The sequence below is a fragment of the Danio aesculapii genome, chromosome 8, assembly GCF_903798145.1.
Source record: "Danio aesculapii chromosome 8, fDanAes4.1, whole genome shotgun sequence".
NCBI classification, from domain to species: Eukaryota; Metazoa; Chordata; class Actinopteri; order Cypriniformes; family Danionidae; genus Danio; species Danio aesculapii.
The window spans coordinates 44,856,169-44,878,668 of NC_079442.1; the positions used below are offsets into that span (position 1 = coordinate 44,856,169).

The window sequence follows — 22,500 nt, forward strand, 5'->3', positions numbered from 1 at the left end:
GTCAGCAAAATATACAACACTGTTCTAGTATATGTAAATAAATTGTACATATTGTGCGATATTAAAACAAGCCTAATAACGAGCTGAATGACTCACCAGGGAATGTGAGGTAATGACTGTGGGTGTTAAGGTGTTTGTGGCACTGCCAGAGGCCAGCAGGCTGTTCACCGCTGCATTGACCTTATCCAGTGAGAGTCCAGGGGGCAACAGTGTAGACGAGGATGGCAGCTCCAGCACACGTGGCTTCTTTGATTTAGGAGGCTGGACGTCCTGCGTGCTCGCCTGGAGGGAGGCTGATGCAGTATTGGTGTCCTCTGAAAACAGTTTTAAATGTGAGGCTGACATTGAGGATTGATTTTTAAACACTGCAGTTTTGTTGACCTATAAAAATGTTGAAGAACTGTGAAGCATGCCTTTGAGTGGCATTTTGTTTTTATATAGAGCTAGAATGAGGAATTAGGCAAAAGATATTCACATCTGATCATGTACTTATTGATGATTACAGCAAACAATTGATCTACCAAGTAAAATACACAACAACAACAAAATGTTTAGGCTGGGATAAGTAATTTTAAGGAAATAATATAAATGAAATTAATATTTTAATTGAACTATGAGGTCAACTGATAAAAAAACAAAACAAAAGTAGGGACATTTATGGTCTAGAAAAGATTTTAGAATTTTTGACTTTCATTTAAAAAACAACTTTTCAATTGAAAACATATGATATATGAATATATGATACATATTTTATATATTTTTGTTTCTACATACGTGTTTATCACATATACATAATAAATATATAATATACACACACGTAGGCTGTTTCCCAAGTCCAAGAACACTGATAACGGACTTGTGAAGAGTGGTCTTACCAGGTTACCTCGGAAGAACGAACTCGGTAGGCCGCGAGAACACAGAACGCGTACTCTAAGAAATGAGATGCTGCATTCTTCCTGATGGTCACATGACCTTCACAAATTTTTAATGGAAAGTTATTTAAACATTACAGCATTCATACATTTATTGTTTTCCCCCTTATATATATATATATATATATATATATATATATATATATATATATATATCATGCACAAAAACCTAACAAATATACTCTGCACAATACAAATAAGACTTATTTTAAACATTTTAATACAAATTTCAGCAAATAAACACCCTCCGATCACACCGAACACGCTTTTACCTTCAAAAAACATGAGGTGCACCACACTGCCTTTTTTGTTGACAAGAAAAAAAGTGTGGTGCACTTTTTATGTTGCTAGGCCACGACTGAATTAGCTGTGTATTGTGCGCGAGTGTTGCTGTTGATATTAATATAATTTTTTTATTTAATAATATTCTGAAACTCAAGATTTGTGAAGTCATACAGCACCGCATAACCCAAAACAGCGACCGCAAGTCTTCAAAAATCTCCGTAGTCGTCTTGACAAAACAAACACTGCAGGCACCTCAACGGAAACCCCGCCTCTGCTTTTATTTGATTGAAGAATGAAAAAGATGCGACTGACATAACACGCTTTTTCTGCGCAGAGTTGACTTTTTTCAACTGTGTCACAGAGTGCACAACGGCAAAAACACACAGCAGGCGGTAAAAATGCAAGGCGCACAGGGCGTGTTCAGTTTGACTAGTTACTTAATGTGTTAATGCCTTTATTAAGATTTTCATGTTAATGTTTACTTTCACCGTTTCCTTTAGGGAAACTCCTGAGATAAATAAGTTAAATCCCTTATTGATAATAAACAGGTATAGAATGTTGCACTTTCCACCACCTTCATTCAGCCGCAATGACAATTGGAACTTTACAAACAAGTTTTGCACTCAAGTCTGCATCAACGCATCCTCGATATAAGGTTGGGAAATTAACCGAAATCGACATTCAGAACCTATAATCGTTCAAATTTTTTTATTAGTTTCCCCACCGCGTGTGGATTTACATGACCCCGCTTCATTAAGACTGATTTAAACTTGTGCGTCAAACTCACAGGTGTGGTCCGGCACGATCGCATAACCACGCACCTCTCAAAAATGTAAATAAACGTCGCACATTTGCACTACATTGAAGATGACTGGGTCGACGCAGTGGTGCAGTAGGTAGTGCTGTCGCCTCACAGCAAGAAGGTTGCTGGTTCGAGCCTCGGCTGGGTCAGTTGGCATTTCTGTGTGGAGTTTGCATGCGTTTGCGTGGGTTTCCTCCGGGTGCTCCGGTTTCCCCCACAGTCCAAAGACATGCGGTACAGGTAAATTGGGAAGGCTAAATTGTCCGTAGTGTATGAGTGTGAGTGAGTGTGTGTGGATGGATGTTTCCCAAAGATGGGTTGCAGCTGGAAGGGCATCCGCTGCGTAAAACATGTGCTGGATAAGTTGCCGGTTCATTCCGCTGTGGCGACCCAGGATTAATAAAGAGACTAAGCCGAAATGAAAATGAATGAATGAATGAAGATGACTGGAAGCTGCACCAGAGATGCCTTGAGATGGCATATTTTCCATTACATTAAAATTATTATTTACATTAAAATATTTATTTACAGAATATACAAAAGTTACTTTTACTATGAAAAACATTGAAAACAATTAATTTTGTTTCCAAAAGGGCAAGTTATATATTTGTGACTGTTGGTTTTAGGCAGTGTGTGTTTTAATTTCAGTTGTTCAACATTGATGTTTAATAAATAATCACAGATAGCAGATCGTGTGTGTTTCCTTCAATTATTTTAAAATCAAGTAATGCACGCTTCATTCAGAAATCTCTCATCTGTAATATGTGAGCATTATTACTGTACAAAACGTGTCAGTGAACTATGAGGGCAAAAAAATTAATTAATAAATCTTTCATTAATCGGAATCCAGTTTAAGTGTTCAATTAATCGATGTTTTAATTTTAAACTAAATCGCCCAGCCCCACCTCGATATCAAGAACACATTCAGGGGAACTTTAACTTTTGAAATCTTGAGTTTTGGAACTGAACTTTTATGGTTGATGATGACGTTACACGAGAGCACGTAGACGCAAGAACGTATATTGAGAAACAGCCATATATTAATTCAAAACAAACTTTTATTTTGGACGCGATTAATCTTTGCCCAGCATTTTTTTTTAAAATAAATAAATAATTAAGCACTAAATATACATATAAAATTTATAAAGGATCATGTGACCCTGAAGACCCGGAGTAATGATGATACAAATCCAGCTTTGTCATCAGAGTATAAATACTATGTGACAGCATTTCACAATATAACAGATTTGACTATATTTTGAACCTAACAAATGTAGATTTGTGAAAACAAGAGAGCAAATGTGAGTCATTGGCACAACAGTAGGTTGTTTACAGTTGCCAAGCAAGCTGAAGCATTAACATGGAATTTAAATGTCCCTTTTATGACAGAGACTATAACGCTAAGATTAGCTGGGAATTTGTAAATGTAGTAACCCTAAAAATAGACCAAATCAGTAAGCTTCTATAAACATATATATACATAGCAGCCATTCTGAGCTTAAAGTCATTTTACTGCAAAAACAACCTGAATGTTTGACTAACCAGGTAGCTCAGGTTTCTCTTTTACTTCTCCTTCTCCAACCGGCAGGGCCACTGGCTCCACGCAAGGTGATGTAGCATCCACAGGGACTGGGGCATCTGTAACTCCAGGAACAGGCACTGCGGACACCGGCTGAGGATGGATATTAATTTAAATAAATAAACAGCTAAATGATTCTAGCACTTAAGCTCATCTTTAGTGGTGCACACTGAATATATAAAAATTGACTGTAACACGTCTGTTCACCTCAACATCTGCTTTGTCCTCCAGACTGACGATCTCCAGCAAGTCTTCCTCTGCTGAAAGGCTGGACTCTTTGGACTGCCCGACAGAGGGAGGCTTTATGACCACAAACACATGCTGAGAGGGGTTGACAACACATTCTCCGGGAGGCAGAGGAATGAGCGAGGTCAGAGAACTGGGATCCGACAGGTAGATCTGTGGTGGGTCTCCCAAACTCTGGCTCTTCTGTGCTTGATTATTCTGTGAGATATAAAACACTGAGATATAAAACACTGCAGAACAGCGACATGTTGACCTCTGCTTTAATGAGCAACGGTACTTTAATGAGCAATGTACAAGCTTATACACCATTTACATCCACAGTGTGGCATCTTCAAACGCAAAAAGAAGGTGTTATGGGGAACTATGGCTTACGATTTGTTTGTTGATTTTACTTATCAGCCACTTATGGCAAGATTAACATCAATATATTACATACATAATAATATACACTCACTGGCCATTTTATTAGGTACACCTTCCCAGTACCAGGTTAGACTGCCTTTTGCCTTCAGAACTGCCTTTATTTTTCGTGGTATAGATTCAACAAGGTACTGGAAATATTCCTCTGAGATTTTGGTCCATATTGACATGATAGCATCACACAATTGCTGCAGATTTGTCGGCTGCACATCCATGATGCGAATCTCACGTTCCACCACATCCCAAAGGTACTCTATTGGATTGAGCTCTGGTGACTGCGGAGGCCATATGAGTACAGTGAACTCATTTTCATGTTCAAGAAACCAGTCTGAGATGATTCGCGTTTTATGAGATGGTGCATTATCCTGCTGGAAGTAGCCACCAGAAGATGAGTACACTGTGGTCATAAAGGGATGGACATGGTCAGCAACAATACTCAGGTAGGCTGTGACGTTGACACAATGCTCAATTGGTACTAATGGGCCCAAAGTGTAAAAGAAAATATTACACAGCATAACACCACCAGCACCAGCCTGAACCGTTGATACATGGCAGGATGGATCTATGCTTTGATGTTGTTAAGGCCAAATTCTGACCCTACCATCCAAATGTTGCAGCAGAAATCGAGACTCATCAGACCAGGCAACGTTTTTCCAATCTTCTATTGTCCAATTTTGGTGAGGCTGTGTGAATTGTAGCCTCAGTTTTCTTGTTCTTAGCTGACAGGAGTGGCAACCGGTGTGGTCTTCTGCTGCTGTAGCCCATCCGTCTCAAGGTTAGATGTGTTGTGCGTTCAGAGATGCTCTTCTGCATACCTCGGTTATAACGAGTGGTTTTTTGAGTTACTGTTGCCTTTCTATCAGCTGGAACCAGTCTGGCCATTCTCCTCTGGCATCAACAAGGCATTTGCGTCCACAGAACTGCAGCTCACCGGATATTTTCTCTTTTTCTGACCATTTTCTGTAAACCCTAGAGATGATTGTGCGTTTTCAGCAATTTCTGAAACACTCAGATCAGCCCGTCTGGCACCAACAACCATGCCAAGTTCAAAGTCACTTAAATCACCTTTCTTCCCCATTCTGATGCTCGGTTTGAACTGCAGCAGATCGTCTTGACCATGTCTACATGCCTAAATGCATTGAGTTGCTGCCATGTGATTGGCTGATTAAAAATTTGTGTTAATGAGCAGTTAAACAGGTGTACCTAATAAAGTGGCCGGTGAGTGTATATATAATATAGATATATTACAATATATTAGATACATATTACATAATAACTTTAAAAAAAATTTCCTATTTCAATAAAGGTTAATACAAAATAAAAAAATGTAATAAATGAATAACAAACATGTATATTAAAAGCATTAGATATAATTTTTCAGTTCAATTTTTGATAAATAACTTACTGTGGCTTGTGAAGCAAATTTTCAGATTCATTTTAAACAGTTCGCTGATAGCATTTGTGCAAATGTTTTACACTACAGCCAAATGTTCACTTCAGTTTATGTGTAGCAAAGGACCACGTACATGTGATGTACATTTTGTCATTATTGCAGTATGCATGCACTATATGAGCACCACCAGATGTTTTACCACAGAATGAACATACACTCTGAACATAGCTTATCCACAAGGCTTCAACATAACACATTACTGAAAGGCAAAAACAACAGATGCCTTTGTTGACGAGTGCTTGTGAAGGATTTAAAAATATCTGCAACTCTATTTTAAACACTGACGCCAAAATCGTGTCTAAAACTTGGCATAAAAACAGTTTAATAGTATTTTCCTCTTTATCATGAAATATATTACAGTAAAAAAAACCTGATATAAACAAGAAATAAAAGATGCTTGATTTAGTCCAACAAAGATTGATAGGATGATCGGATTAGGGCTGCACAGTATATCACTGAATTGTTGTTATCGCGATAATAATATATGGAAGAGCTCAACAATAAGGACTGTCTGATGGCCTGAGGCCAGCATGCGAGGCGCTCGGGACAGTAGACAGGATTGTTACTGGCCCGATCTGTGCTGCCTTGTCACAAAAGTTCAATTTGCCTGCGACTATTTGTCAATTGCATATGAAAACAGTTTGTGTTTTTAAGCCTTTAAATACTACCTTTTCTGTGATATCGTAAACACCATATTGCTTTTCGGTTCCTCTTATCTTATTGGCTGTTGTGAGCATGCTGTTTTTTTGTAACCAGTAAAAACCAGTACAGCGAAGTGATGGCAACATCAAGTTATGTGGCTAAAAGAATGTGTTGGAAGCAGACTTTTACATGGGTACAACACAACGATTTGCTCATTATACATTTATTAACATTTAAACATGTTTAAATTCTAAATTCAAACACATTTTTAATACAATATTTAAAATGTGTCTAAGAAATAGCTATTAACTTTTTCCTTTTTTTTTTTTTTTTTGATGGGGCCAGTTAAAATATTGGCAGGGCAAGTAAAAATCTGAACAAATCCTTCACGTTGAACCCAGTATGGAATATATGTATCAAAGAAAAAATACATGTGTGATAAAATACATTTATTTTATGCATTGGTTGTTTATTTAAGGGCGGCACAGTGGCTCAGTCCTGTTTCTAATGGGTCTGTTTTTACAACACGTTCGTAATATTCATTCACATGGACCTCGTGATACGCTGTGCTTTTTTATAACCCATTCCCTTAAAATGTTTTATTTTTTTAATTAAAAACTGTTTTCATTCTAGCTGAAATAAACCAATAAGTCTTTCTCCAGAAGAAAAAATATTAAAGGAAAACTGCAAAAAAAAAATCCTTGCCCTGTTAAAGATCATTTGGTAAATATTTGAAAAAGACAAAAAATTCACAAGAGGGCTAATCATTTTGACTTCAACTCTATGTATACTGGGCGGCACAGTGGCTCAGTGGTTAGCACTGTCACCTCACAGCAAGAAGGTCGCTGGTTCGAGTCCTGGCTGGGTCAGTTGGCATTTCTGTGTGGAGTTTGCATGTTCTCCCTGCGTTCGCGTGGGTTTCCTCCGGGTGCTCCAGTTTCCCGGTGAATTGGGTAGGCTAAATTGTCCGTAGTGTATGTGTGTGGGAATAAGTGTGTATGTATTTCCCAGTGATGGGTTGCAGCTGGAAGGGCATCTGCTGCATAAAACAAATGCTGGATAGGTTAGCGGTTCATTCCGCTGTGGCGACCCCAGATTAATAAAGGGACTAAGCCGAAAAAAAATGAATGAATGTCTAGGGATTTGAAATAAATAAGAAATCAACTGAAATTCTTTATTTTAATATCATTACACAAATAAATGATTTAAAAAGAGAGCTAATAAAAATGGTATTTTTCTAGGGAAATGTTATATCGTAAGAAATATTGTTATCGCAATACTCAACAATAATGTTGCATATATTCCTAGTATCGCTCAGAATGGAGGATTTCATATGCGTGAGATGTCCTCACACCAGTAAACACGTCAAATGACAATAAACGTCAAATGACAATAAATGTTAATTAAAAGAGAGACGGGATTTTATAAGATTACAAGGGCACATGGACTAAAAAAGATACTAAAAGAAATACTGCATTTTTCCATTTAAAGGGCACCTATTTCACCCCTTTTTCAAGATTTCAGATAAGTCTTTTGTGCCCCCAGAGTGTGTCTGTACACAATGTCCTTACAAAGTTCACGCACACACACACATACATACATACATACATACAGACACACAGCATGTGCGTTTAACTTTGCACTGTTTTTGCATGCAAATGTGACAGGATGCAGGTTAATATCTACTGCTGTGTATAGATATCTGTTATGTTAAATGTACAAAATAAACCTCATTTAACGTCCACAAACCGGGATTGAAGCGTCTTCTTTTATAATTGTACTGACATGCGGCTGTGGTGATGAAGACGGTAACATCGCCGTAATTCATTACAAACATGCACCGTTTTAAAAACCTTTTAAACTTGAAAAACTCATTCTTGATCACATTTGATGATGCTTGATGATCACAGCGAACTCAACATATGTTTTACTCTCGGTCGCATTACGCGCGTCCTGTCTTGATGATATGATTATATGCGTTACTACGGAGCCATGTTAATACGCGGCTGTCAATCAATTCGGTGAGCAGGGTAACCGCACTCCTACATCACGTTGTGGTGGGCCTCAAAATGGGAGGGATTTGGATCCTATTTTAACATCAGGAAATAAAAAAGGCTTATTGTCTTTCTATCACTAAAATAAGACCGTGGACACACTCTACATACACACAGTTCTGTCCAAACAGTTTACAAAAGATGATTTTCATCATAGGTGCTCTTTAAAACAAACAAACTGACTTTACAGAGAGCATCTAGATGAGCGTTAAAGAGTGAATATCTACCGTGATTGCAGTGGCAGAGCCAGAGGGTGTCTGGGGGCTGAGGGCTGGTGTAGCACATGGTGAAGGCTGGGTGACTATCACCTGCAGACTGCTGCTCTCCACAGTCGACTGCGCCTGAACACTTCCCTGCTGTCCTTCTGTCTGACACACTCGCATCTGCAGCATACATATGCATAATCACGGTCAATTAATTACCTGACTCCCAACGTGCCTCACAAAGGTTTTAACCCATTATGAATTCATTTAACTAATGATTTACAGTAGGGAAAGTTAAATATTGAACACGTCAGAATTTTTCTCAGAAAACATATTTCTAAAGGTGCTGCTGACTTTAAACTTTCACCGGATGTTGGTAACAACCAAAGAAATGCACACTATAAAAAACTTTGGGTTATTTATTTAACCCAATAGTTGAGTTAAAAAATTTTGGTGCTTGTTGGGTTATTTTTGAACCTTTTTTGGGTTATTTATTAAAAACTCAACCAGTTGGGTTAAATGTTTGGTGCTTTGTACACTAATACAAACTGAATTACACTGTTCCTATTTACTATTTACTATGACCTTTTATGTGAAGCTGCTTTGACACAATCTACATTGTATAAGCGCTATACAAATAAAGGTGAATTTAATTGAATTGTTGGGTTATTTTTGGTCTTTGTTGGGTTATTTATTTAATAACTCAACCAGTTGGGTTAAAATTTTTGAATTTCAACAGTCAACTGATTTAACTGACAGAACAGCTGTATTAATATGCGCATGAAATGTTGTTTTTGCATTATAAAGTTTATTTTAGCTCTAACGCAATAAAATTGTTACTTTTTTTTTTATTCAAATTACCTCTCCATGTTGTGTTTTTTATATCTGTTTCACCAGTACTCTTAATTTGATGATACAAATGCGCGCTTCATAGCCAATCTATATACGGATAAAATCTCTTTCTCTACCTCGGTGTTCAATTCTACAGTTTTTTTTGGAAGAAATGATACACATATTTGAGATATTAGTGGTTAAGCTACGTTAAGCCAACAAATTAGTTATTTTTGTAACCCAAATTGTTGGGTTAACCTTAACAACTCAATGGATTGTACTAAAATAACCCAACAGCAGGTAGGTATCAAAACAACCAATCATTGGGTTACCTGTGAGGTTATCATTAACCCAACTGAGCTAGGTGAGCATATATGCAAAGAAAACAAAACTTATTAGTTTACAAATGAGGTTATGTGTAATAAAATTAAAGTACACACAGAAAAGTATTGAACACATGAAGAAAGGAAGGTGTAGAAAGGCAGTGAAAGTCCAGACAGCAGCTGAAATTTCAGTTTTTCAGCAACTCTCTCCCCTTCGTAATTGTAAATAAATATTAGCTGCTTCAGTAAAACATTTACATTATCAGGATGATGAAGATGAAACCAGGGTGGAGATTTCAGCAAGACAATGATCCAAAACACAGCCAAGGAAACTCTCAAACGGTTTTAGAGAAAGAAAATCAAGCTGTAGAATGGCCCAGCCAATCACCTGACTTGAATCCAATAGAAAATACACAATAAAGATCAGATTTGATAGACAAGACCCACAGAACCATAAAGATTTTTACACTCTGTTGAAGTCTATGAGAAACTCACACCTGAGGAATGCATGTGACTTCATTCTCCATATAAGAGGAGTCTTGAAGCTGCCATCACCAAAAAAGCCTATTATATAAAGTATTTCAGTAGTTCAGTACTTTCTTCTTGTGTCATCCCAGTGTTATTACACATAACAAATTTTTTTTGTCTTGCTTTTATTTTTTATGCTTGTAAAGTTTGGGTTTTTACCAAAACCTGGTTCAACTCATGTCAACAGCTCCTTTGGAAATATTATTCCTTGGAAAAAACATTACGTGCTCAATACTGATTTCCCCCACTGTATAACAGACTTAAAAACAGAATGAAGTCCTGACCTCATGCATGGTGCGGTCCAGAGATGCAGGTTTAGGATTGCTGTCATTTAAGACATGCTCTGTTTTGATGACTTTGGAATTGCCTTTGCAGGGCGTCTGCAGGGACTGAATAGTGAAAGTGGAGTAGAGACCAGACTTCATGTAATCATTGCGGGAGCTGCGTTGCACTGAGCTTGGGGAGGAGCGCTGAACCTGCAGGCTCTTGGTGAGACATTGGTTGGCGGCGGCAGCACCACCCATAGGTTTGGTCTGAATGGACAGCTCCAGTTTCTCCCCCGTAGAGGCCCTCTGGGAATCCTCAGGCCCCTTCAGTCCATCAGAGGAGTTTGGGTCTGGATAGGTTACAAACTTGTAGACAAACTTCTGGCCGCTAACTTTCTTAATAATGTTCTGTGGAAGCATAAAAGGCTTGATGACAAATGGAGCAACAATAATATCCATCTCAAATTAAATATTTAAGCCCTTTCTCTAATCTTGAATGTTTTTTGAAAATGTTTTTTTGTAGTTAATCGCATTTGCTATTATTAAATTATTATAACATAATCCACATACTATTAGGTAAAGATTTATCGCATCCAAAAAAGTTTGTTTTGACATAATATATACTGTGTATATTTATAATGTATTTATAAATACTCACATTGATGCATATATTTGAGAAAATGTTTAATTATATTTAGATATAAAATATGTTTATATTAGGGGTGTAACAGATCATGGTTGATGTGGCTCTTTGACCAAAAATATGTGGCTCTCCAGCTGTCTCCCTTCAATAAAAAATTAAAACTGTTTCCTATTGAAAATACAATTAAAATTACCTTTTTATTATGTGTATATATATATATATATATATATATATATATATATATATATATATATATATATATATATATATATATATTACAGCAAAATGAATAAGAATTAAAGGACATTTTAACCAATGCGCATGTGCAGTGCTGTGGATTAACTTGAATCGGACACCAATAAAGGGTATGTAACTTACATTTCTATGGTAACCTAGTGCATGTAAATTCAAGCAACATTCATGAGTGTTGATGGTGAAAAGAAAAAATTTCTATAAATTATTTTTTCTTAATACATGGACTTGCTCGTCATGTGATGCTTATATATTTCCAATGGCTCTTAAAAAAATGCATTTGCCAAAAAAATCAGAAATGGCTCTTTGCTGAAAAAAGGTTCCCGACCCGATTTAGATTTTGCTGAAAAATATAATGATGGAAGCAGTTGTGGAAGGTTATTCAGGATGTGGTGGGTTTCTTAGGTTATTAAAGGTGTTTTCTGTGATTACTTGTTTAGCCTGCATTAATGCATTCAGTGTAAGCTGCATGATTAATCATTAAAGGATCGAGATCTCAACAACCACGCAACAAATTATAACCGATGGTGATTTGCATGTTTATTAATCAATCAAATCGCTGCATTCACATCTGTGTTTAAATGCAAAAATCAAGAAAGAGTTGGTTATGAAGTTATAAACAGTCAAATAACAGAGAAGTACAGGGATAACAGTTTATACTTTAGATAAAACCACTGATGTTTATGGTAAAGATTAAAATCACCATCAAATGCATTTATTCACGCTCAAAAACGAAAGTCGTAGGCAGCAATTACATTATTTAACCAAAATCTGGTGACAACCAGCCATCAAAATTATGCCACTGAATAATTCTTCAAAAATGATCATCTAGCATTGAAACGTGAAGTTTAATGAGTAAATAACTGAATAATTAGTTGAAAATGAGACTAAAAATAAATATGAATTGTACAGATTAAAATAGATTCATACAGTTTGAGTAATCAGCAACAGTAGTAGTAACAGTGAATTCTTCACAGTACTGAATATTTTACAGTTTATTTTTATTCAGCTGATTATTTCTTTAGTTTATTTTAATAAAATTACAGGTTGAAGTTCTGTTTGTTAAAACCAAAAGTGTCTTGCAGTACTGTTTTTGTAATAAACGGAAAGCAAATTACATTTGTCTTCTCCCCTTTTTGGTTGATCTGAAAAACAGTCCGATCTGTGACTAAATATACATACCGTGATCCGAATCGTGAGTTTTGTGATCCATTACACACAGTTTATATGATACAACTTATGTAAACTGAAATATTTATGTGGCAAAATTGTTTTGTATAGTTTTATGTATGTATGTATGGGTATTTATTTCAGATGCAATTAATCTTTGGCCAGCACTATTATGAAATACATTAAATACATTTAAATGTTATGAACTATAATTGAAAAATTTCATACATTTTTGACAGTCTCTTCTACAGGTGCATTAATTAAAAATTACAGTACAGTACATACACAGTTATTAATGTTATACATGCTAATACTATCACAACTTAAAACTATTTTCTACTGTAATAGAGTTAACATGTAATATATTACAATCCTGTGCAAGCTGAAATTTAAGCTGATATTTCTTCAATCTGATTCGTTACATTTAATAAGGAACATTTCATTTTTATCATCAAATCTGGAGTTCGAAAATCTTCAGAACTGTTCTGCTGCTTACTATTTCTGTGTAAACTATGATAAGTGTTTTTGAGGATTCACCTAAGAACAGAAAGTTCAAAAGAGCTGATTTTTATTGCTGATAATTAAGTATTAACTATCTTAATGACCCTAAAATATTGAATAATAGGATGCACACAAAACAACATGATTATTCTGACCACTATTTGTGAAACTGACCCAATTTACAATCGTAGTGATTCCTACACATACCTTATCATAGTAGTAACGAAGTGCCCTGCTTAGTTTATCATAGTTCATGTTGGTTTTGTTCTTGCGAAGACCCCAGAGTCTGGCCACCTCCTCAGCGTCCAACAGTTTGAATTCTCCGTCTCCAGAAGTCCAGGATATCAAGTGCTTCTGATTCTGATCATCCAGGAGGTGAAGCAGGAACTGCCACAATGTAATGGACGGATCCATCGCTACAGGGCACAGAAAACAGACCATTACCTTGTGCAGTGTAAAACCTACTGATTAAAGTTTACGTTAATATTACTTATGTAAATGTGTGTAAAACATATTCATTCAGTTTTATAAAGGTTTAACGTCAATGTCATATAGGAATTGAGTTCTGGAAGTTGATATTAGTTAAAGAATTAATAAAAACGCCTTTTTGGGGTTTTAACCAAATCTACCAGCCACTGATATAATATAGGTGTCAAATGCTTACTACCATGTTAACATGGTAAAAAGGGGACTACAATTAGAATGCATGCAATTAGTACGCTATATCTAAACTTAAACCAACTCAAAATGACTAGTGTTTTTACTGAAATACATACTTATTGATGGAGGGCTGCACGATATAAAAAAACTGACATTGTCTGACATTTATTTATTTTTATTCACTGCGATATACAGTTAAAGTCAGAATTATTTGCCCCCCTGAATTATTAGCCCCCCTGTTTATTATTTCCCCAATTTCTGTTTAACGGAGAGAAGATTTTTTTCAACAGATTTCTAAACATAATAGTTTAAATAACTATTATAATAACTAAATTGCAGACTCGCACATTGCATTATTGATGCGAAAATGATATATTGTACAGCCCTAATTGACTGTGATGACGCCTGCTTGTAAAATATTGTACTTAAAGATGTACTTTAATCAGAAAAACAGATTTCATGTCACATATGAAGTCATTTCTGGATGTTAAGCCATATTAAAGAAAAGAAGAAAAAAAAAAAAAAGCCTTTTCGTGAATTTAACCAAATCTACCAGCAACTGAAATACCTCACATCCTCAGTATAGTGAATTAAATCATCTTTCTTTAGATATTTAGGTCCAATACCAATTCGACCCCCTTTCCACCTCCCCTCGTTTTGAAGGGGGAAAGGGGGTAGAATTGGAAGGGGAAGTGCTAGATAGCCCTCGAAATGAAGATTTTTCAGGACCACACTCGAAACCAAGGGGTAGGAAAGGGGTACGTAGCATGGCTGCACACAGAAGTCAGAAGATGCACAAATTAGTATTTTGTCATTATTACAAATTTTTACAACAAACATTCATAACCGTGTTCGTGTTTTACCGTCATGCTTAAAAAAAAAAACGTTACATTTCTCTATCTATAATCCATAGTAATAACTCCTGTACAGCAGTCCCACAACATTCTGACACTTGATGACACTCGAATCCCCTGTCAGAAAATTTAGTGGCTGGGAATGGTCTTTTTGCAGTGTCTGTAATAATATTAATGTTGTTTTGTCTGTTTACATAGATGAATATGGCCACGGTGTAAATGCACAGTAGTTACGATTTTATTGTCACATTATATCATTATGATAACATGATATCATTGCCTTCAGTGATTTCCTGAAGATAAATACGAAAAATTAACAACTGGAATAACTACAGCAGTCGCGATCATCGATATCATATGAAGTAAGAGCTAGCAATGACATATGATAACGTGTGCAGGTGCTGTAGTGCTGTCCCATTTCCCACGGGTAAACTCTGAAGTCCTTCCTCCTGGCGCTCTGTTTCAAGGGCCAAGTGGAAGGGGTAGGGTTACAAAATAGAATTGGGATTGAGCCAATTATTAAAAATTTCCCAAACTTGATTTACAGACCATGGAATTTTTCACAGTATTTCCAATAATATTTTTTCTTCTGTAGTAAGTCTGATTTGTTTTATTTCGGCTAGAATAAAAGCAGTTTTAATTTTTTTAAAACCATTTTAAGGCCAAAATTATTAGCCCTCTTAGGCAATATTTTTCCACTGTCAACAGAACAAACCACAGTTATACAATGATTTGCCTAACCTGCCTAGTTAACCTAATTAACCAAGTCAAGCCTTAAAATGTCACTTTAAGCTGAATACTAGTGTCTTAAAAAATATCTAGTAAAATATTATGTACTGTCATCATGGAAAAAAATAAAAGAAATCAGTTATAAGACTATAAGTTATAAGAAATGGGTTATTAAAACTATTATGTTCATAAATGTGTTGAAAAACAATCTTCCCTTTAAATAGAAATTAGGAAAAAATATAAAGGGGGCTAATTACAGTTGGATTAAGTACACAAGCACCAATAGTGAGTGAACATGATATCTGCAGTGAAATCAAAGGAAAACAGGCAAGAATTAATGGCACTGCCATCAGCAGAGGACGTGTATCACAAGTTCAGAAAGAACATGTTGAGAATGCAAATTAACCCCATTACCATTCCCCCCCTTCATTTACGTAACTCATAAGCAACACCTTAGAAACAATCACCATGGTAAAAGCATTTAAGCAACAGTTTCTAAGGAATAAAAAAGAGACCCCGCCACCCTTTAAGCACACTGAACCAAATAAATCGCAGGGGAATTGTTGATGACAATAAAGGCAACTGTTTTCATTTGAACCCAGCGCATACAAATCTAATTAATTAATACCGTCATTAAAATGAGCTGAGTGACTGAGTATGTGCATTCATTAATGCTAAGATGTCTTTAATAAATGGTGCTATTCTAGAAGTGAAACGCCAGAGGAATATCCTGTGGGCAGCGCGTGTACAACTACACACGAAGGCATACGGAGGCTTTTATAAAGCTGTGGTTCAGGATTTAAATGTCATATTGTCCTGTTAGCCCATTATCCACACTCATCAAATCAGCATCTCACTGCAAGACCCCCAGACTGCTGAAATTACTCATTTCCGTACAGGCTTAAAAAGATGTAAAAGGACACGTCTGTAACGCTTTCCATTACTGTTCCTGCATAGTTATTATTATGAACTCAGGATTGTTAGCATTTGCTTCTTTCCTCAATGATAACAGTGAAAATAAAATAAAATATCTTTAGTTTCATGCAATTAACATGCACAGATTTACTAAAACACTCTAAATGAATGTATGTCTAGCAGTAATATGTCTAGCAATAAAATATAAAATATAAGATATAATATAAAAGGCTTATGCAACTTCACAGAACAATAAACACAAAGATGTAAACTAAATCTTTCTAAAGATTACCAATGGATCTTAAGCCTTTAAAAGCACTTCCAAATAAAAACCGCTCATCTCGACAATTGAACTTCCTCATCAAGAATCCAGCTCACAATAAATAGTTCATCTACATTCTGTATAGTACATTATATTATTGTGATGTTAAAAGTCATTAATCATCACAACGCTGATTTGAGAATGATTGTTGTCATATCAGACAGAATAAAGTACAGATTTAATGTTTTTTTTCGTGTTCATGTTTAACTGACATTACACAAGATGCTGTGGTCTTGCCCTGACTTAAGAATAACATTGGAAACGGGTCTTAGAGATTATTGTCATAGTTGTAGGTAGGTACTAATGTGCCTAGACTTACCCACTTAGAAGATACTACAGTACTTGAGTAACACAGCATTAATCTGAGATTTATTAGACTAGCCCAATCGGCAACCTCCCGCTCTCCCTCGCAAAACCAATACGGAAGTAACTAAAACTGCAATTCATCGACTCGCCTTTGGGGGCTGGCTCCAGGAAATCCAGATGATTTCTGACTGCAATGGTAAATTGGACAATTTTACAGCTGATATAAAACATGTCTACAGTCTGGTACAAAAGATGGCTTTGGTGCATATAACCAATATAACCCTTCATGACAACTGTGAGGGGTTGAATTTTTTTATAACTCATTCGTTTCGTTTTTATTAAGTTATATTAAAGCTGCGGTCACATTGGGCTTTGTGTGTGCGAAATTCTGTCGTGCGGCACTGCGAAAAGGGGCGGGATTAAACAAGATGATTAGACATTAAAAAAAACCAGCGATTGCTCCATGTTTTAAATTTCTGTCCAGAGAGGTCCTGTTTTGATCCTCCATTGGTCTCACGCAGTCAAGTGATGCGATTTCGCAGGTTAGAGTTCACCAAGCTTGAACTTTGCACCGCAGCAACCTGCGAAACTTGACGCATGACCCCGCGTTTCCGGTCTGACGCATTCGCGTGCGTATGAATGGAAATCTATGGAAGGAAAAGTCAAGTGTGACCGCACCTTAAGTCTGCATAATTAAGGGCGTGGCCACTTAAGTGACAGCTAGGTCTCGCTGGTTGCCATCACTTCACCTCAGCTGATTCCGGCTGATAAGCTGATGAACTCTGCATATTTATCAGATTTTTATTTTGTTTTATGTGGCTTTACAGTCAGTTGCCTTTTGGAATTATTTCCTGCGATTATCAGATGATATGGCATGCTGTGTGCACTTAATTGTGCTCACAAACCGCTCAAGTTGCCTCCATTTCCCAGGTGAGTGCAATTATATACTTATATCCCATCTCAATACACGTATCTGTTTATCATTTATAATTTTCATTAGACCTGTAAAGCACTCCAGAATCTGACAGATTGATTAACTGTAGGCTATAAAACAGTCCTCTGAAATGTTGTCATACAGTGTTATGCCTGGATTTCATCAATAGCCTTGCATTTACTAACACACCCTATATTTGAAGTGTTTGGAAGTAATAAGGATAAGAAGTCATGAGAACAATGTTAAGTGGCTCAATGTATTACAACAGTGTTTTCAAAAGACAACACTTTAATAATATAGTGCACAAACAAGCACATGTGGTCAGAACACAAACGAGTTGCAGGTAATGAAGCATTAAGCATTTGTCCCTAAGAAAAGCCAGTCTAAGCAAAATGCTCACAGGTGTCTGTAGCTCCGCCTCTTAGCCCTTGTTTGGTATCCCGCGATCGGTGCGATGACGCGTGAACAAAAACGGCGATGGTTAGCCAAGCCCACTGGTAGCGTCTTTTGCATTATTCAGAAACCTATGGGTGATGTCACTAAATATTACGTCCATATCTTTTACAGTCTATGGACTAGCCCAACTAGCAGCCATAAAATGTATCATTCAAATCAATTCAATTCATCTTTATTTGTATAGCGCTTCTACAATGTAGACGGTGTCAATCTACAACAGTGATTGATAAACATTTATGTAGTATATTTTCATCTACATTTCTGGCCAAAAATCTAAAAACTGAATGATGTCAAGTTAAAAATTGTTGTTTCTTTTCTTTCACGTAACAGTGAAAGATTTATAAAAAGGGGATTTTGAGTGTCTTTTTATCAGTCAAGAACTGTGAACAAACAAAAAAAAGCTATGAAAAGCTAATAAAAGAGTGCAGGTGCACTGAAAAGCTTTTTTTTTTGCCATACAAAATCTGTGCCTGCAGAAACCTGCAGGTTTTCTAGCCAATCAAGTCTATTTAGATACTTGTGTATAACTTTGAGATAGAAGGATTCAAAACCACCTACAACTTCCATGTCCATTAAAGAAGTGTCATCTTATATGCCTTTGGAAACAATTGCATTTAGTTTAAAAAAGGGTCAAGATTTGTTTGTTAAATACTGGGTCAACTTCATTTTTTTTACATGGGTATAACAGAACAGAATGCTTCGATAGAACCTGACTTGTTTTCTTGTTTAACTTTGTTCATTGTTTATTTGTTGCACTATGGGTTGGAGGTTTGGGGCATGTATAGGGCAGTATGTGTGGGGATGAAAGATCTATTTAGATTATTCTGTACTTTGTGTTTAAATTGGAAACACCCAATATTGTTAAACAACATTACACAAGATTCTGTCAACGAAATCCAACAAAACTTTCATTTAATAGTTCGTCACATTTAATCATTTCTGCTTTTCTTCTTTTAAATACACATCTGCTGTTAAATACACATCTACTACCTTTGGATTTTTGTGGTATTTTAGAAGGTGGAGGACACAGTGTACCAAGTGTTGTGTGGTGAAGGTTTTGCAATAACAGAGACGGAATGCAGACAATTTATGTGACTAAATATGTACTAAATCACCTATACAAATCACCAATATAGACAAATTAGATCCTATAACTAAAATCATTCACAGTTCCTATGGTGCAGTTCCTATGCCAGAAAGTACGTATTTAGTTTTAACAAAAGCGAAAATGTTCTTTCCGGTGTGAAAGCCTCTTTTTTATTAGGCTGTTTTGGTTCATGGCTTATATCTATAGGCCCACACGGAATCTGTGTCTGCAGAAAACCACAGATTTTGTGGTTGTTTTTGACGCTGATTGAGAAACATTTTTGTAGTACGTTTTCTTCTAGTAACAATTCTGAAAACTGAATGATGTCAAGTTTAAAATTGTTTCTTTTTTTTACTTTCACATAACAGAGTGAAAGATTTATAAAGAGAGGATTTTGAGTGTCTCTTTTTATCAGTCAACAACTGTGAACAAACAGAAAAAGCTATGAACAGCTAAAAAAAGAGTTCAGGTGCATTAAAAGCTTCTTTTTTTGCCATACGAAACCTGTGCCTGAGGGAAATCTGCAGGACCCTTTTCACAAGGCTGTTTATGACGCATTTTATGGTCATCATAATCTTAAATCCTTGAAATTTTAAAAAATTTTGATTTTTTTTAAATGTATGAACGTTTATATGCCTTTATTAATGATTTATATAATATTTGCGTCAAATTACAAAAAAACTAATTACATCCCATGTGAGGTGTTTTTAATGTAGCGTCTATGGGGCTGAGAGTAAATTTGACATTATTCTCTCATCTGGCTGCCGTCATCAGTCTCGCACTATTTTTTTCCTTTTTCTGAATGTCTTGATAACACCATCGTAGCATTTTTCTTTTATTATTTCAGCAAATAGGATTATAAAAAAATAATTTGTTAAAATCTTACTATGATGACTTCCGCTGCTGAGAAACCCGGAAATGGGAAAAGGATCTATATAAATTTTCAGTAATGTTATTGAACAATATGTAAATGTTTCATGTACAAACCATTTGTAAAGTAATATTTTCTATATTTTAGTGGATGCATTATATGAGAGACCTGCTGAAGCATGGTTAACCAAGCAAGTGCTTCTAATTGGATCAGCATTGAATTTTAAAGTTATTGAAAGTTTTTTTATTTCATGTGCTAAGATTTCAGCTCATATACTCTCAAAATCATTCCAGATAACTTTTTTAACATGAGCAAAAAAATGGTTATTAGAAATATTTCTGTAAAATACTTCCAGAATCAGCACTGTTGAAAAGTTGACAGGCAGTAATACAAAATAAAGAAACAAATAAATATATGAGAACCCACAGCATCACAGCAATATAATATTACAGCGTAGTGTTTTTTGATTTACCTTTTAATTATTAAATAAGGGCTGCACAATATATTGTTTCAGCATGAATATTGCAATGTGTGCATATGCAATAGTCACATCCCAGAATATTCAATGTTGAGTTGGGTTGATCAGGAGCCATATAGATTGTTTTTGTTTATTAAAATGGAAGTCTGCCTTTATCTGAATGTGTTTTTAAGGCCTGTGACTGTAAGAACATTTGAAGAAAGTTTAAAGCATTCAGATACAAGAACCTGCACAATTTGTATTTTTATTAAAGATACATTTTATTGTATTATTTATCCTTATTATTTGTCCTTTTACATTTGATTTTTCCAATTTCTGTCCCTGAATACTGCTTGACAAAACCATAAAGCAACATTGCTTCTGTGTTGAATTAATGAACACTTTCCAAATAGAGTTATTCAAGGTATGTAATGAAACTGTATTCATATCGCAGAAAAACAAAATATTGCAATGTCAGATTTTTCCAATATCGTGTAGCCCTATAATAAATATCGCTATATTTTTATTTACAAAATAATGCTTAAAAGGAAAAAAGAAAGTTGCTGAACTGTTTGACTCATTGCTTATCAAATACATACTTCTTTGTATGCATATATAAAACACTAATAATCAGTGCATATCAGATAATTCCTATTTAAGATTACTAATGTCACAGCGAAGCCAACGCCAATGAATCAGATGCACATTCATCATATTTAGCCTACACTCTTGCTTATTCCCTGATTTTCCTTGCAGTGTTACATTCTAGCTGAAGAGCTTCGGCATGACTAATCAAGGGACTAACACTGCACAGCTTGCCTTGGTCTAATGCCTCATAAATCAGCCCGTACATCTGAGAAAAGCAAACAAAGACCGGCACTGAACAACACAGATCTGTTTTTCCTCGTCAGACCTTATTGCCTTAAGACTGTTCGGGGACCTCAATGCTCAATAGTCAATTATCTGGAGTTCTCAGGCTGCCTGATGACTTATAGTCAATGAATGAATGGCCATCCCAAAGGAGGAGAGAGCCAGACAGGACTGTGATGTGAGCTGAATTAATCTAGTGCTAAAACACCAAACAGATCCCTAATAAACAGATACACTCGTGAATTAAATGGGGCTCACAACAGTTCCTTGAGGTTCATCAATGTGCCCATCCTGTCTCCTTGGGTTTACATGCAGCCTGCTGGTTAATATAAGATGACACTGGATTTGTTTACACAAGCACAGCGGTTAACATGCATTGCGCAATCATGTTCAATGCACATTTGTAAGTCAAGCTAAATAGCGTAAAAATTTTAACTCCCAAGTTGATTGAGAAACCTATTTATATTTTATTTAGCACAAATCTGAACACTGAATGATGATTGAATGAGCATTTGTGTTTTGTTTTTCACATAATAGAGTGAAATATTTATTGATCATTTCAAAGTGGATTTTGAGATTCTCTATATACATATATTGCGATATGGATTTAATTTCACCATATGATTTGAATAGCTCTACTTGGAAAGATTTCATTCATTTAGATCGACTGAGATGATGAAGTCTTCTGTGCAGTTCATCTGCATGAAACATAATGCATTCAAAAGAATATAAACACGACAGAGCACAAATAAAAGTTAAATAAACCGTTGTCTGGGGAGTCAAAAAGTATTCAAGCACAGAAATTGAACAATCAAATGTAAAGTAACATGGTCATTAATGCATAGATAATTAAAAAAATAAATTACATTTAATAATATCTTTATCTTTAATAAATAATCTAATCCTGCT

General features: G+C 35.8%; 1 protein-coding gene across 1 annotated transcript in view; it reads right to left on the reverse strand.

Annotated features, from left to right (window-relative positions):
* Positions 1-22,500, reverse strand: part of elk1 (ETS transcription factor ELK1) — a 38,326-nt gene that overhangs the window by 13,203 nt on the left and 2,623 nt on the right. The window contains exons 2-7 of the mRNA XM_056464044.1: positions 13,338-13,546; positions 10,583-10,972; positions 8,641-8,796; positions 3,806-4,042; positions 3,562-3,691; positions 97-314 (exon numbers count right to left, since the gene is read on the reverse strand). Coding sequence (XP_056320019.1) covers positions 97-314; positions 3,562-3,691; positions 3,806-4,042; positions 8,641-8,796; positions 10,583-10,972; positions 13,338-13,546 — 1,340 coding nt within the window. The remainder of the gene's footprint in view (positions 1-96; positions 315-3,561; positions 3,692-3,805; positions 4,043-8,640; positions 8,797-10,582; positions 10,973-13,337; positions 13,547-22,500) is intronic.